At 42.6% G+C, this 17,433-nt stretch overlaps 1 protein-coding gene across 13 annotated transcripts in view; it reads right to left on the bottom strand.

The window, feature by feature from the left end:
- Positions 1 to 996: 996 nt before the first annotated feature.
- The window catches only part of CD36 (CD36 molecule), a 79,743-nt gene continuing 63,306 nt past the window's right edge, over positions 997 to 17,433 (bottom strand). For 10 of the 13 annotated variants that reach the window (XM_043552326.1, XM_043552327.1, XM_037889231.2 and 7 more), the window contains 5 exons: positions 16,964 to 17,082; positions 14,370 to 14,443; positions 11,326 to 11,380; positions 10,010 to 10,169; positions 997 to 4,703 (listed from right to left, as the gene is read on the bottom strand). In XM_043552326.1, coding sequence (XP_043408261.1) covers positions 4,681 to 4,703; positions 10,010 to 10,169; positions 11,326 to 11,380; positions 14,370 to 14,443; positions 16,964 to 17,082 — 431 coding nt within the window. In that variant the 3' untranslated portion in view covers positions 997 to 4,680. The remainder of the gene's footprint in view (positions 4,704 to 10,009; positions 10,170 to 11,325; positions 11,381 to 14,369; positions 14,444 to 16,963; positions 17,083 to 17,433) is intronic. The other 3 variants (XM_043552368.1, XM_043552377.1, XM_043552373.1) reach the window with 1 other exon arrangement.

Here is a 17,433-nt window from a genome sequence, read left to right as displayed (position 1 = left end):
TGAGAATTCTCTGCAGAAGTAGCAGAGAAATCTGGTGCTCATTTAGATTACGTGAGAGAAGAGAGGGGAGAACAAACATTATACGTAATCAGAAATGTGGCTTGAATTAGGTTAAATGGGTAATTTGTTTACGTGTCTCTTGGTTACTCCATCAAAGCAATGCAAAAATACATGGACTATTATTTATTGTTTATTAAATGCTGACAGTATTCTCAGCCATGTATAAAGTACAGTTCCTCTCCCCACTACAGTCTAAATGGCCAGACAAAATTATTCAAATCGCCCTGGGTGTCTAAGAGCTTGCAGTTGGTTTTTAGTGGGGTGTAACAGCACATCTAATTTAGGTGAACTGACATTGGTAAGGCTGTTGGGAAAAGCTTTAAGGAAATATTTGAAAGAATAAATGCAGTTTGAAATCATGAGCTAGGCTGTGACGCTGATGACACACCTGTGCTGGGAATAAGAACGTCTGGGTCACCCAGACCAGGAGTAATTAAGGAATTAGAGCAGGTGAGCAAGAAACACAGTGGAATGGGTGAATCTAAGGCTCCGCTCTCCAACACAGCCACTCTATGCAGTTGAGCCAGAAGAGGGATGTTGTAATTTGTTACTGGTATAGGCTAGCTACAAATTATTACTCCTCCCAGTCCAGAGGGAAGCAAGAAGGGGTGTCTTTGAGGCACAATGGCTCCTGGGGCTGCTTCTGAGGGGATGCATCTTACACTCCTCCCTTGCTCGGGAGTGTACTTAAAGGCACAATCTAGCCCTTATAATCATGTATATTATAGAAACTGAATGGAACCAGTATTATGGTATGGTAAGTACTGTAGACATGTGAGAGTGAAATGCACTTCTAAAACACTGTGACGTGTACAGACTAGGTAATTCCATCCATCTTGAAATGAGCCTCAACCTTATCTCCTTTCTGTATTAATTTATAACTCCAGGCATGAATTTCAGAAAGAGGGTGTTCATTACATGGTGAGCTTTATTTTCCACTTGTAAGGGTTGGAAACACTGGTCATAAATGCATATGCGGTATGTGGCTTAACAAGGAGAAATGGAAAGCTTATCGGTAACTCAAGTACAAACATATATAATTAACTTATGAACATTGTTTTCAGTACATTAATTTAGAATCTCTGTAAACAGTGCCCTGACCAAAATAACTGCTAATCATACTCCAAGTGCAGGCTAGATGGTGAATATCACCTAACAGCTCAATCTTGCACTGAGACCAATGGGATTAAAGCAATTTATGTCTATGTATGACTGGGCCCTAAGATTTTAAAACCATGGGATGGCATTCTAGACCACAGCTGCAACAGACACTAAGCTTGGAAAATTTGACTTGCTGGCAATAGACATCAAGCCAACATTTTAGGGTGAAATCCTTACCCTATTGAAGTCAACAGGAGTTTTGCCAATGACTTCAAAGGGGCTGGAATTTCACCCTTAGACTATGGCACGAAAAGACTAGTTGTTGTGTGGGACTTGGGGTCAGAGCATGAGCTATGGTAGAGCTGAGCTTGGTTCAGCTCAAGAGAAGGGGTAAAAGTATCTTACTGGCTTCCAGCAACTTTTATGCCCCCATGATCCTGTCCTGGTGCTTGGCCAGTCTCTACTGTAAATTAGAGCAGTTTAGGACTGTTGTAAGTTACATCCAACTGTCCAAAGGGCCAGTCTGTCACAATGAATAACCCAAAGAAATTAGTGTAGCATTCAAAGTGCGGGGAAAGGAAGTATGATAATGGAGTCCCTGGACCTCAGCAATCCTTTGCTGCCAGAACAGCTCCTTAGGGTTGTTAGCAACTAGTGCAAGTTAACTTTGTGCCTAGGTCCCGACCAATACACAGACTGCTCCAGGATCAGGAGATATGAAAGTAGTTTAAAGGCACCTTTTTCCCTGCTTCCTGATCCTGAGCTTCTGGAAACATTCCCTGGCTATAGCTCAAGATCTGGCAGGGCAGCCTCTTTCCGATAATTTTGCAGACTTAAATGAGTACACAAGGTACAAAGCAGTGGAGAACAGACTCAGCTTAAACAGCTTATGGGAGACACATGGGTTGCAATTTGCTCACAAAACCTATTGAGGAAGAACTTACACAAAGCAATATGTTACCAGAAATCAAGATCAGGATGCAAATGTTTAGCAAAGAGGAACAGAGCTAAATTGTTCAAGAATCATTGGGACAGAGCTCCTTTGCTGTAAAGCAATTTGCCTCTCTTGACTTCAATGGACATACATCAGTTTACACCATCTGAGGATCTGGCCCACCATTAGAAGTTAATAATTCTACCAGCTCTAATTCCTTGTGGTTATGTTTATCGTAGTTACCAATGCACACTGTGTGCTTTTCTCAGTATTTCATTAGTGGGCTTGCTTTTACCTAGCCACATGGCTCTGACTCCAGGATACTGACAAAAAAAAATCTCCAAGTGCTTGATATATTATATATCAATATTAACATACGCTAACCTCAAAGGAAAGAATAGTATTGTATGTATACAGCTCTTACTGCACTTTGGGGCAAATGCTAAAGTAAAGTTAGAATTGACAGCTTATTGCACATCTGTTAAAAAGGGTCATGGTACAAAGGGTCAGATTGTACCATTCAATATACCTGGTCAGTTCTTGCTGACTTCAGTGGGAGCTAAATGTTTTAATCCAAGCACAATATTCTGTAAACATACAATAGCATTTCAATCAATTTCTTTCCCTTCCCACCACCAGCTGTGAGCAATGTTTCAGCATGCCAGACCTGGGTGTTAAACATTTTAGGCTCTATTTCTGTGAATATGACCTCAGTATTTATTTTTCCTTTGCAAGTCACCTTCGAGGACAAATCAAACAAGTCCTGAGAAGTGCAGAGCACTCGCGCAGCTCTCATTGAATCCAGTGAGGGAATTGACTCTCTCAGGATTTGACCAGTTGACATCACAGTGAGTTGTAGGGAGCTCACCAGACACCTGATCCACATCCACTGAAGTCAATCCAACAGCCTGCCTTGACTTCAGTGGCTACAGGATGAGCACCCAGGTTGAATTTTCCTGTTAAACAGCTGTTTGTGCATGTACAGCTGTAACACGTAGCCTGAAAGGGAATGGGCTTGTGGACACCTCCTTCCTTTGTGTTCTTCTACATCTGGAGAGTGGGACTGCCTGATACTCTACCAAAGCCATGGGTCATGGTGATGTTAGCGGGTCTGCCGGTCTTCTCTAGAATCTGCTCCTGCCTGTGGAGGAGATGAAGCAGGCCTGGAATCTGCTGCTCGTTTGGGGGAAATCTGAGAAGAAGCAAGAGTCCCTTTGTCCCCTAAGTGTTAAGCTAATGGCGGAGGACACTTGACAAAAGGGACTGAGAGAAGCAGAATTTATTTTGCACGGGGAAATGCTATCGGTAGGGCCCTACCAAATTTTGGTCAATTTCCTGACCATAGGATTTTAAACATAATAAATTTCATGATTTCAGGTATTTAAATCTGAAATTTCACCATGTTGAAACGGTAGGGGTCCTGAAACAAAAAGGAGGTCCAGGGGGGTCGCAAGATTATTGTAGGAGGGTCGTGGTATCGCCACCCTTACTTCTGCGCTGCTGCTGGCGGCGGCACTGCCTTCAGAGCTGGGTGCCCAGCTAGCAGCCACCGCTCTCTGGTCACCCAGCTCTGAAGGCCGCGCAGAAGTAAGGGTGGCAATACCGGAAACTCCCTACAATGAACTTGCAACCCCCTCCCTACCCCCAACCCCCTTTTGGGTTGGGACCTCCAGTTTGAGAAACGCTGGTCTCCCCTGTGAAATCTGGTCTTTTCTGTACTTTTACCCTATACTATACAGATTTCACGGGGGAGACCAGATTTCACGGTCCGTGATGCATTTTTCACCGCCGTGAATTTGGTAGGGTCCTAGCTATTGGCCAAGGAAGTGCCAGAAAAAAAAGCAGCAGTTCCAGTGAAAAGAGTGGAGGAGAGCACAGCAGACCAAGGACAGGGATGGGCTGCTGCACAAATGTTTTGAAAGGAAGCCGTCTGTCGGTATGCATCAGCCACTGTTAGCATTCATGCATGTATTTTGTTGATGTCTGTACATGCATAGTTTAAAATAAAGCTTTTCAGAAACCCTTTATTGACATTCAGATACTATGGTTAACCACGTTACATAATAAACTTTATAGTCATTAAAATTCACATCTCTGAAGAGAGGAGAGCAGTTCTACTGCAGCAACTTCCACTGCTTGAAGGAATGGGAAAAAAATAACTTCTAGGGCACTGCATGAGCTTGATGAGGTCACCATCCCACATACTTAGAACCAGAACATCAGCAACTGGCTTTTACTCCTATTCTCACAGTCTCAAGAGAAGCGAACTAGCAAGTTGTATAAATGGCAGAAAGTGGATTGGATTCCAAACTGGATTTCAGTTTTCACCTGCTAATATGCTATTTGTAATAGAGGTTTGTACCATGATAGTGGTTTCAGAATATGATATTGTTGTGGCCTCTTCAATGAAGTTGTAAAAATGGGCTTTTTGAAACATCAGGTGTTGCTGGTTGAGAAGCTGGATTCTGTACATTCTTCACATTCATTCCATAGTGTGTTTATGTGTATAAACGGTAACATAAGACCAGATTGTTTTGCCACTGAATTTTACAAACTCCTTGTGTGAAATTTGAAGTAATTATCACCTACAAGTAAACTTCTTTGTTACCTATAATGGAAAAAGTCAAAAGTTAATGAATCGTGTGGCCTACAATATGGCTATCCCATTTGACCTGAGAGAAAGGTGTATTGTGGGAACTGAAAACCTCCTGTTTTATATTATGGGATCCACTGTTCTATACTATGATATGATATTTGTACTCTGATATTATTGATAGATGTTGATGTTATACACTCCCTCGTTTCCTTCAAATCACCCAAAAAATCCCCATCTAAACTCTTATATCAAATCCACTGCCATTATTTGGATTACTCTGCTGTACCTCTTTGTGCATTATAGGACCATGTCCAGTCCTATTCTCGGTGGCTACATAGGGCCAAGATCCAGAGAAACTGGTGTGGTTCTGATGCAGAATGGTGATCAGGGAGAACTGGGAACCCTATGTGTGTGAAAGCCTGAGCGAGTGCCTGATTGGGTGGTAGCCTGCAGGGGGCGGGCATTGGGGCTGTCTGTTTGTTTGTTTCAGGGAAGCCTGGCTGTTTAAAAATAGCCAGAGCTCCGCGAACCAGCTGAGCGGCGGCTGAGCAGCGGGGAACAGCAGAGCAGCACACAGCAGGAGTTTGCCTGGGAGTTCGCCTGGAGTGAGCCCAGTGAGGCTTACATCTTGCCAACTTCTCTGAGGAAGCTCATAGTAGGAAGGTGATATGGAAGGGGGGGTTCAGCTATTGTGACCTGCACTGGATGTGCCATGTTTGTCTTTCTACCACAGGACAGAAGCGACTTTGTCTGTACAAAGTGCAAGCTGGTCTCCATATTGGAAGAGAAGATTGAAGGTCTGGAGCAACAGATAATGACCCTGTGTTGCATACGAGAATCTGAGGATTTTCTGGTCAAAAGTCAGGATATGCTTCTACGGGCACAAAGCTCTAAAGATTCAGAGCAGGCTGCGCAGCAGAGCCAAGAAGCCAGTGAAGAAGCTTGGCAACATGTGACCTCCAGAAGAAGAAGGGGGAATGTCCGGGTTCCAGCAACGCGACACAGGTAACTAACCGCTTTCATGTTCTCTGCACAGGTACCATTGCAGAGAGTGGACCAGATGATACATCTGGGGGGAGAAAGCAGAAGGAGACTCCGCTGGTTGGAAGGCATGAGATGCGCCGTCCTGAGGTTGGGGGTTCCACGACCACCACTCCCAAGAGAAGGAGGCGGGTGGTGGTGGTCGGGGACTCTCTCCTCAGGGGGACTGAGTCATCTATCTGCTGCCCTGACCGGGAAAACAGAGAAGTCTGCTGCTTGCCAGGGGCTAAGATTCGCGATGTGATGGAGAGTCTGCCGAGACTCATCAAGCCCTCGAGCCACTACCCCTTCCTGCTTTTCCACGTGGGCACCAATGATACTGCCAAGAATGACCTTGAGCGGATCACTGCAGACTACATGGCTCTGGGAAGGAGGATAAAGGAGTATGAGGCACAAGTGGTGTTCTCGTCCATCCTCCCCGTGGAAGGAAAAGGCCTGGGTAGGGACCGTTGAATCGTGGAAGTCAATGAATGGCTACGCAGGTGGTGTCAGAGAGAAGGCTTTGGATTCTTTGACCATGGGATGGTGTTCCAAGAAGGAGGAGTGCTGGGCAGAGACGGGCTCCACCTTACGAAGAGAGGGAAGAGCATCTTTGCGAGCAGGCTGGCTAACCTAGTGAGGAGGGCTTTAAACTAGGTTCACCGGGGGAAGGAGACCAAAGCCCTGAGGTAAGTGGGAAAGCGGGATACCGGGAGGAAGCACAGGCAGGAATGTCTGTGAGGGGAGGGCTCCTGCCTCATACTGAGAATGAGGGGCGATCAGCAGGTTATCTCAAGTGCTTATATACAAATGCACAAAGCCTTGGAAACAAGCAGGGAGAACTGGAGGTCCTGGTGATGTCAAGGAATTATGACGATTGGAATAACAGAGACTTGGTGGGATAACTCACATGACTGGAGTACTGTCATGGATGGTTATAAACTGTTCAGGAAGGACAGGCAGGGCAGAAAAGGTGGGGGAGTAGCACTGTATGTAAGGGAGCAGTATGACTGCTCAGAGCTCCGGTACGAAACTGTGGAAAAACCTGAGTGTCTCTGGATTAAGTTTAGAAGTATGAGCAACAAGAGTGATGTAGTGGTGGGAGTCTGCTATAGACCACCGGATCAGGGGGATGAGGAGGATGAGGCTTTCTTCCGGCAACTCGCAGAAGCTACTAGATCGCACGCCCTGGTTCTCATGGGTGACTTTAATCTTCCTGATATCTGCTGGGAGAGCACTACAGCGGTGCATAGACAATCCAGGAAGTTTTTGGAAAATGTAGGGGACAATTTCCTGGTGCAAGTGCTAGAGGAGCCAACTAGGGGGGGAGCTTTTCTTGACCTGCTGCTCACAAACCGGGAAGAATTAGTGGCGGAAGCAAAAGTGGATGGGAATCTGGGAGGCAGTGACCATGAGTTGGTTGAGTTCAGGATCCTGACAGAGGGAAGAAAGGTAAGCAGCAGGATACGGACCCTGGACTTCAGGAAAGCAGACTTCGACTCCCTCAGGGAACGGATGGGTAGGATCCCCTGGGGGACTAACATGAAGGGGAAAGGAGTCCAGGAGAGCTGGCTGTATTTCAAGGAATCCCTATTGAGGTTACAGGGACAAAGCATCCCGCTGTGTCGAAAGAATAGTAAATATGGCAGGTGACCAGCTTGGCTTAACGGTGAAATCCTAGCGGATCTTAAACATAAAAAAGAAGCTTACAAGAAGTGGAAGGTTGGACATATGACCAGGGAAGAGTATAAAAATATTGCTCGGGCATGTAGGAATGAAATCAGGAGGGCCAAATCGCACCTGGAGCTGCAGCTAGCAAGAAATGTCAAGAGTAACAAGAAGGGTTTCTTCAGGTATGTTGGCAACAAGAAGAAAGCCAAGGAAAGTGTGGGCCCCTTACTGAATGAGGGAGGCAACCTAGTGACAGAGGATGTGGAAAAAGCTAATGTACTCAATGCTTTTTTTGCCTCAGTCTTCACGAACAAGGTCAGCTCCCAGGCTGCTGCACTGGGCATCACAGCATGGGGAGTTGATGGCCAGCCCTCTGTGGAGATAGAGGTGGTTAGGGACTATTTAGAAAAGCTGGACGTGCACAAGTCCATGGGGCCGGACGCGTTGCATCTGAGAGTGCTAAAGGAATTGGCGGCTGTGATTGCAGAGCCATTGGCCATTATCTTTGAAAACTCGTGGCGAACGGGGGAAGTCCCGGATGACTGGAAAAAGGCTAATGTAGTGCCAATCTTTAAAAAAGGGAAGAAGGAGGATCCTGGGAACTACAGGCCAGTCAGCCTCACCTCAGTCCCCGGAAAAATCATGGAGCAGGTCCTCAAGGAATCAATCCTGAAGCACGTAGAGGAGAGGAAAGTGATCAGGAACAGTCAGCATGGATTCACCAAGGGAAGATCATGCCTGACTAATCTAATCGCCTTCTGTGATGAGATTACTGGTTCTGTGGATGAAGGAAAAGCAGTGGATATATTGTTTCTTGACTTTAGCAAAGCTTTTGACACGGTCTCCCACAGTATTCTTGTCAGCAAGTTAAAGAAGTATGGGCTGGATGAATGCACTACAAGGTGGGTAGAAAGTTGGCTAGATTGTCGGGCTCAACGGGTAGTGATCAATGGCTCCATGTCTAGTTGGCAGCCGGTGTCAAGTGGAGTGCCCCAGGGGTCGGTCCTGGGGCCGGTTTTGTTCAATATCTTCATTAATGAGCTGGAGGATGGTGTGGATTGCACTCTCAGCAAATTTGCGGATGATACTAAAGTAGGAGGAGTGGTAGATACGCTGGAGGGCAGGGATAGGATAAAGAGGGACCTAGACAAATTGGAGGATTGGGCCAAAAGAAATCTGATGAGGTTCAATAAGGATAAGTGCAGGGTCCTGCACTTAGGACGGAAGAACCCAATGCACCGCTACAGACTAGGGACCGAATGGCTAGGCAGCAGTTCTGCGGAAAAGGACCTAGGGGTGACAGTGGACGAGAAGCTGGATATGAGTCAGCAGTGTGCCCTTGTTGCCAAGAAGGCCAATGGCATTTTGGGATGTATAAGTAGGGGCATAGCGAGCAGATCGAGGGACGTGATCGTCCCCCTCTATTCGACATTGGTGAGGCCTCATCTGGAGTACCGTGTCCAGTTTTGGGCCCCACACTACAAGAAGGATGTGGATAAATTGGAGAGAGTCCAGCGAAGGGCAACAAAAATGATTAGGGGTCTAGAACACATGACTTATAAGGAGAGGCTGAGGGAACTGGGATTGTTTAGTCTGCAGAAGAGAAGAATGAGGGGGGATTTGATAGCTGCTTTCAACTACCTGAGAGGTGGTTCCAGAGAGGATGTTCTAGACTATTCTCAGTGGTAGAAGAGGACTGGACAAGGAGTAATGGTCTCAAGTTGCAGTGGGGGAGGTTTAGGTTGGATATTAGGAAAAACTTTTTCACTAGGAGGGTGGTGAAACACTGGAATGCGTTACCTAGGGAGGTGGTAGAATCTCCTTCCTTAGAGGTTTTTAAGGTCAGGCTTGACAAAGCCCTGGCTGGGATGATTTAATTGGGGATTGGTCCTGCTTTGAGCAGGGGGTTGGACTAGATGACCTCCTGAGGTCCCTTCCAACCCTGATATTCTATGATTCTATGATTCTACAGAAGAGATCCATGGATCCTGATCACTCTGCTTAGAGTGGGGGCCTGCACTGCAGTGCACTGGAGGTTTAGGGATTCCAGCAGGGACTTGCTGCTGGAGATCATGTGGATCTGCAACTGTGTGGCTTCACCTGACATTCTACCAGATAGATGGACAGTGGAGCACCCAGGGAGGCCATTCTGATCTGTGGAATAGCTCTGGACAACACATATGTTTTTTTTTCAGGTCACAGAAGCCCCACTGACTCATTGAAAACAAGACATCACTCTTGGAGTCACCCAATTCCCAAAGTCTTATCTTGCATGAATTTCAATCTGTCAATAGCACCTTGGTTGAATAGGGCTAGGAGCAAAATTTGTAAATGTCAACTGAAAAATGCTGGACCTTTACAAAAGGAAAGACCAGAAGTGAAACTGAAAGGATAAGTGTTGAGGTTGATTGGAATTTACAATAATTCTTGGGGCTGTAACCGTAGGGTTGCCAATCCTCTAGGGTTGTCCTGGAGTCTCCAGGCAGGGCTTAAAGATGAACCTTTCATTAAAGATTATGCCATGTGATGAAACCTCCATCCAACCTCCATCCAACCCTTGCCTGAAGTCATTACTCTAGTGAAGCTCCCATGGAGGGCTGCACAAGTTGCACCAGAGATCTACTTACTTAATTTATTCGATCGGCATATCAAATATGAGACTGTGAACACTAGGAACATCACACAACCGACTATGATCAGCACCACCTGCAGCAAGTGCAGCAGTTTCATTGGAGAGATCACTTTCGATCTGAACATTGCTGCTTTCTCATCATCAATAGTCGCCGTCTGAAACAGTGCAAGAGCATTAACAGATGAAGTATGCAAGTCCTTTCTCATGGAACATATGCACATTATAGACAGTGTGATTGCATATAATGTTATCATATACATGGATTTAAGGGCTAGATCCACAAAGGGACTTGGGCCTTGCAATGTTCAGCATTGCAGTGCCGAACTGTTGCCCTGCCAGCCAGTGGAATCCACAGCCCTGAGTTAGGTGCCCAGGCTCCCTACACAGTGCCTATGGAGGGATATGCATCTAAGCATGGGATCTGCAAAAGTCAGCTTGAGGAGCAGGAAGGAAATAGGAAATAGCCAATAGGAAATACCGAGGAGTGGGTCTTAAGCTCCTCTCCCTAAGGGTCTTAGGCACCTAAGTCTAGGCGAGAGGGCTAAGTCTAGGAGCCTGTCACCAACTGGGATTCTCAGCTGTGTACCCTCTCCTGGAGAAAAGTGCATAAGCCTAACTTCTGACTTGCAAACAAGTTTTAGCCCAGGGATTAGAGCACTCATCAATGATGTGGGAGACTTGGGTTCAAGTCTTCTGTCTGCCTGATGTGGAGAAAGTATTGGTGTTGGTCCTTCTTTGAGCAGGGGATTGTACTAGATGACCTTCTGAGGTCTCTTCCAACCCTAATAGTCTATGATTCTAAGGGATTTGGGGAGAAGGGTATCCCCATCTCAGGAGAGTGCCTTAACCACAACCTCCATCACCTCCTCCAGCTCTTTTGTGTAGCTGGAGGCTTGCGCTCAAAATGCCTGCTGGATCGGGCCCCACTAGCGAGTCAGGTTGGTTAGCATCTACTTTGATGAACCTGCTGAGGCTCAGGTATGAGATAAGAACCTGAGGCCCTAGCCTGAGGTAGCTGTGCTCATGCTCACTGGAAGAAACATAGGCAGCTAGGGAGTTTAGGTGCTTACAGTGTTAGGCAGCAGCTGAGTGGGGGTTTTGAGGATGTCAGTGACCCCTCTTGTTGGATTTAGGCACCTAAAGTGGAAGTTAGGTGTCTAACTGCTTTTGTGGCTCTAGCTGTAGATGCCTAATTTCAGGCAAACAAGACTGAAAACTTTGGCTCCGGACTATTTTTTGGTAAATCTCCTAGATTATTTCTAATAAAGATGAAATAATTAGAATGATTTAATAGACAGAAAACATACTAACCTCATTCAGCCAAAGAATAGGAAAGATATAGGATCTTGTAAGTTTTGATAAAGCACTGCAACAAATATTGAAATAAAAAATTGAAACAGCCAGAACACATTATCTGCACATTGCAGATTCACATTTTCCATCTAGCAATTTCTCATACCCCTATACTCTACCACTTTGCTGAAATTGACAGGCAGTACAATTTGTATGCGTTCAGGTGGCAAACCTCCAGTAAATTCAAACTACAGCATTCCTCTGTAAAAAGTATATAGGTAACTACAGCCATTGGCGCCAACTTTTACTTTTCCACCGGGGATGCTCCACCCCCACTCTGCCCCGAGGCCTGCCCCCACTCCAACTCTTCCCCGAGACTCTTCTTTTGCTCCACCCACCCCTGCCCCAACCCTCCCCCTCCCTGAGGCCCCACCCATCTGCTGCTTGCTGGTCTCTGCCCTCCCCCAATCCCCCCTCCAAGCCGCTAAACATCTGCGGCTGGTGGATGCTGAGCTCCCACTAGTTTTTTTTTCGTGGGTGCTCCAGCCCTGGAGCACTCACGGAGTGGGCACCTATGACTACAGCCATTATGCACACCATCCTCCATTTAGTACTCTGGGTATGAGAAAGTAGCTAGATTGATAATGTCTGTATGATCATCTATATGGTTATAACATAGTTGTTTTTCTCCTACCTTGCCCTTCCCAAATCTGTTTTTCAATTCTGTCTATTGTCTTTCATCATATAGTTAGATTACAATCTCTTGTGGGGTGGAAGGTGCCTCTTTGACTGTATTCTAAATGAAATGCATGTAGAGTACCTAGAGTGCAATAAGGTTTTGATCCCTGATTGAGGCCTGTGGCTGCCACCACATATAAATAATAATTATGATAATGTACATGTGTACATAGAGTGGATAGATTTAAAAGGTTTCTTCCATTTAAAAAGACTTTACTAGCTTGAAGAATATACTTTATACTTAAAATAGGGACCATGAATGGAACCAGTAGTCTCTTTCAAAATATTAAGTACGTGTGTGCGTATTTATTAGCACTGATTGGGAACTTTTCAACAAATCATTTTTGTCAAAAAATATGTATTTGTTGAAAGTGAAACTATTTGTCAAACAGTGACAAGTTCAACAAAACAGCTGACTCAAAAAATTTGGTAAAAAAAAGTACTGAGATTTTCAAAACATCCTATTTTGACAATATGGAACCAGAAAGTTTCCATTTTGGGATTTCAAATAATTTCTTAATTTTACTAAATTTAAAATAAAGGTAAAGAAAAAGGAAAAAAGGTTGGCACTGAAATGAAATTTTTCGAAATTATTGAAGCAAACCATTTTGGATAATCCAAATGAAAAAATGTTTTGGATTTTTGTTTTTCAAAAATGTTTGAGATTTCAGTTTTTCATCACATTTCAAGATAAGAAAACGTTTTGAAGCTTCAAACATTTTTGTCTGATGGAAAATCCATTTCTCACCTAGCCCAAACATTTGTATATATGCATGCACAATAATGGGATCATTCCAAGACTAGTGCATGCGTATATATTTTTTCCATACAGTTTTCAGTCATAATGACTTTTGTTTTAAATTAAGTTAAATAAAACAATGAAGAACAAAAGTAAAGACCCTCTTTGAGAAAGCACACTGTGTGTCTCCTGTGTAATGTGCTGCATCAACAGTCTCACAGTATGGTATCCGTTATCTTTTTCATTGGCATTAGTTTTGGAATGATTATATTATTCACAATCTCAATACACTATATAATTCTGCTTTTGCTTCTCATCTCATTTATTGTTTATAGATTCATAAAATGACTCTAAGTCCTGATACAATGCCCACTGTAGAGTCTTTCCATTGACCCCAATGGGCATTGGATCAGGCCCCCAGTGCCTGCCAGACATTCCCAAGAAATCTGAAATTTGACTTCTATGTGCAAATGTTGGAGTTGAAGGACATTTTTTAAAAAAATGTAAGTATCAGCAATTTTTTTCAATCAAAAACGGAACATTTCATGACATTCACAAATATTTGGCCTTTTTATGAGCTACAGAGCAGGTTGAAATTTTTGGCATTTTGAAATTTCACAAATTGGAAAATATTTAAGATTTTATTTACAACATTTCACACCTTTTATATTTATATTTATTTCTGACTGAAATGGACTTACAAGCTTGTTAGAAAGTGTTCTAATATTTTATTTCAAAAAGCTCCCTTTTGGGTGATAGAAAATACTGAAATGTAGGAAAAGAATTAGGGATTTGATCTTGCAAGTTGCAGAGCACTCTGGCCTTAATCCAGCAAAACACTTAAGCATGCGATTCATTTTAAGTACCTGAGTAACCTCACTGAAATCAATAGGACAATTCACATGCTGAAAGTTTTGCACATACATGTTTAAGTGCATTTGTAGGATCAGGGCCAAAGTATGTATCATCCTGAAGGGCAGACCCCTAAGTCTCCAGTAACATAATTAAATGATAATTATAAAAGTAAATCATATTCACTTTGGGCTTGATCAATTATTAAGTTCAGAGCCCAAGAGGGAGGGGAAATCACCAAGTGAATCTTCTTCTGAAGTCTCGGGGAACACTGAGATTAAGTATTAACTGCTGTTTTCATTAATAGTAATATTGTGGGCGCAGGTCCTCAACTATTCCTTGTCTCCCCTTACCCCCACCAATTTCCAAGGGACATTCTAACACTCAGGGATCACTAGGGTATAAGGATACCCTCATCATGTATCCTGTGCCAATTGCTGAGATGTGAGCTGTATAGGAACTACTTCGTTCCTTTACTCTACCCAAGGATTTCCTCAATGCTGGGGCTCTTCAATGGGTTGGTTTAGGAGTATAAACACATAGATGCCATACTGCAGAACTGAGACACACTATCATAATACTGTCATTATGAAATGTATAGTTAATATTTAAGTTATATTTATTGAAACCCTACCAAGCATTTTTGTAGAGCCAGTCACCCTAATTGCAAAAGGGCTAACAAACAAAATATTGTACCTATGTTTTGGAAACAAAAGATAGAGAAAACACTTACTCGATTTTTGGTGCTGGCGTCACCAGTAAATTTATTTGCAGCTTTTTGGCAAATCGTAATGTAAACCCAGTGGTCTAAAGCCAGAAAGGTAGAAAAGGAGAAAACACAAAATAAATAAAACAACCACAATGAATTGAATGCTTGTGATAGTGGCCACTACAAGCTTAAGTCTGGAATAGGCACATCAGAGAAACTTGAATTAACACTGTTCATGAACTTGTTTACCATTGGGATTACCTCAAGGGGTCAAAGGGTCATTTCATTCTTCATGCCCATTCTGTTCTTGTGTCTTTATTGAGACAACTAGCAAGGTTGCAAATTTAATAGTAGAGCCATTTTCCATCCGAAAATGCTGATTTGATTAATTCAAAATACTTTGCAGGAAGATATCAATTTCATCAAAATTTTTGGCCGGAAATAATTGAAATGTTTTGTTTCAATAAAGACAAAATGTTTCATTCTGATAAGATGAAAACTAGGGCTGGCCAGAAAACAAGAATTCCATTTCATGAAAACTGAGGTTTTTGAAATTTCTCTCAGTCTTCATCAAAATGAAAATGAGACCACTCAAATTTTGTAACCAAAACCAAAAACCAACCAAACAAAACAAAAAAGAGAGAGAGAGAGAGGCTCTTTGCCCCCAGGATAGTCCCTAGACCTGTGGTCAGGGCACTCATCCACGTTCAAGTCCCTACCTTCTCGGATTTGTATCAAGGACTTGAAACTGCATCTCCCACATCCTAGGGGAATACACTGACCACCATGCTATTGACTACTCTGGTCTCACATTCACTCCCCAGAAATCCCATCCTGAACCTGAGAAATGGATACATTGCCATGGAAAGTTTCAGTCCCAATCAAAAAAACATTTTGTCAGAAAATTCCCAACTAGCTCTAGTCTAAATATTTCATTTAGCCTTCAGCATTTTGATGTTTGTTATATTACATTATGTTATAATGTATAAGCTCAAAACCAAATATTTCTAGATATTTTGTTTTGTGAAAAATTCCAGGATTTCAACTTTCCATCCCGATTCAGGTCAAAACAAATTTTGAAATCTCAGATTTTCCATGGGGTGGAATTTCCATTTTTTGACCACCTCTAATTAATACCAATTGCAGAGATTGTTGTTGTGAACATCTGTACCAGGAAGATGCATGAGACTCACAACTACTTTCTCAGACACATAGGTTAATCTTAAACTTCATCTTAAAGGTTAAACATTTCGATATTATCTGTTCAGTTTTCCCCCACTTTAACTTGTATTTTGAATGATTCAGCCAGGCTCCAATTCAGTATAAAAAGTGTTGAATTTGAAAAATTTGAATAGCTGGATTTAAATAATTCAATGGGACTGCTCACATGCTTAAAGTTAAGCACATGCTTTGCGGGACTAGGACCCAAGTGGAGGAAAAACTGAAGCTGATTAAAATCAGATGTTCAACAACAACGTTTATTTAAGGATTTATCACAGCTGCACAGTGTGACAATCAAATGTACTATGGAATCAGATAAACGGGAGGCTTCATTGTTACAGTCATTCACTTGGAAGGCAGAACAGGCTGTACTGCAGTTACTTGGTCAACTTAATTAAACTGTGAGTATAATTTAGACGAGATTTACTACTTAATGAAACCAACAAAATCAAAACATGTTTAAAACACAACAAAAATAGATGAGCTCTGTAAGGGATAACTTAGAGTGGAATATAAAAACTTTGGCTCAAACACAATCTTGTTTGGTGCAAAGTAGAGTAATCTCATTGACTCCAATGGAGTTACACTGATTTACATCAGCTGAAAATGTGGACCCAATAGGTTTTTCACCCACCATGGATGAAATTTTGAAATGTACGGCATACAACTATAAGACCACATGGACGCCACTTTCATCATTGTACATTCTACGTACATCGAACAGCGATCACAGAACAAGACAATGATCATATTTGACACCATAATTCATAGCAAAGATTGTGGTCACCAAACTGTCATATTATGTGGTGCTACATATGGCATATGTTTGCCTAAAAAAGGTCATCTGATCCTATGCTGCTCTACATATCTGTTCATGATGTACAATTGAGTTGGTTTCATGTAGATTGGGAAGTTGAACAGTATTGTGAAGAAATGTTTGTATTTTGTGCTGGAAGAAAGACAGTTTGGCAATTTAGAATGGCAAGTAGCAAGTGTTTAAAAAGCATGATCTGTGTAACTTTAATTTATTCTGAGAGCATCTTCAAGTATCCCTTTTTCAGTGAGAGTGTGCAAAAACAGACTCTTTGAACCAACTCTCTCTGAATGTTGATGATCCGTAGAAAATGGACTCTTTGTAAAAACCAAAACCTGACTGAGATTTTGCCAAACCAAATTGACCCCAATCTGTCAACTATAGAGATGAGGCAAAATTAACACTTTTATGTGAGTTGCGAAACTTTGGAGGTCAGAATAAGATTTGATGGGGTTCTGCAGAACCCAAACACCAAGATATGGGCTCCTCTGATCATATCTGAAATGAATCAGTATTATAACTACACTGCAAAGCAATACTGTGCATGGTTATCAAGAAACAAATACTATAAATGTTGGCTTACAGGCTCTATATCTAAAAAGGTCTCGTGTTCATCCTTATTTGCACTCAATCCTTCAATATTCTTGGACACATCTTCACTTGCATACAGAAAATGGGGAAGTGAAATATACACAGGTTTTCCTATTACAAAAAGACAAGCAAAATTGGAAAGTCAAGTCTTAGTCTGGTTTCTCTTATTGAAGTACCTCACCTGAGGACATTTTATTTATTTATATATAAATAAATATCTATGATATGCACACAAATATACACATTCATTGTGAAGATTTACTAAACCTAAAGCAGAGAGAGATTCTGTAGTGTCTACCATCCTATTGGTATGTAGATAATTTGCACGAGTAAAATTAATTGCTAATAAAATTACAGCATATGGGCCAAATTCCCAGCTGTAAATTTACTCCAGTGGAACTACATTGAGTTAAAACAGCTGCTGCTATCATCCTATATATGCACATACAGTTATCACACCAT

Source organism: Chelonia mydas, chromosome 1 (genome assembly GCF_015237465.2).
Source record: "Chelonia mydas isolate rCheMyd1 chromosome 1, rCheMyd1.pri.v2, whole genome shotgun sequence".
In the NCBI taxonomy this organism is placed as follows: domain Eukaryota; kingdom Metazoa; phylum Chordata; order Testudines; family Cheloniidae; genus Chelonia; species Chelonia mydas.
The sequence above is the reverse complement of the archived record's forward strand: the minus strand, read 5'-3'. Positions and strand labels throughout refer to the sequence as shown.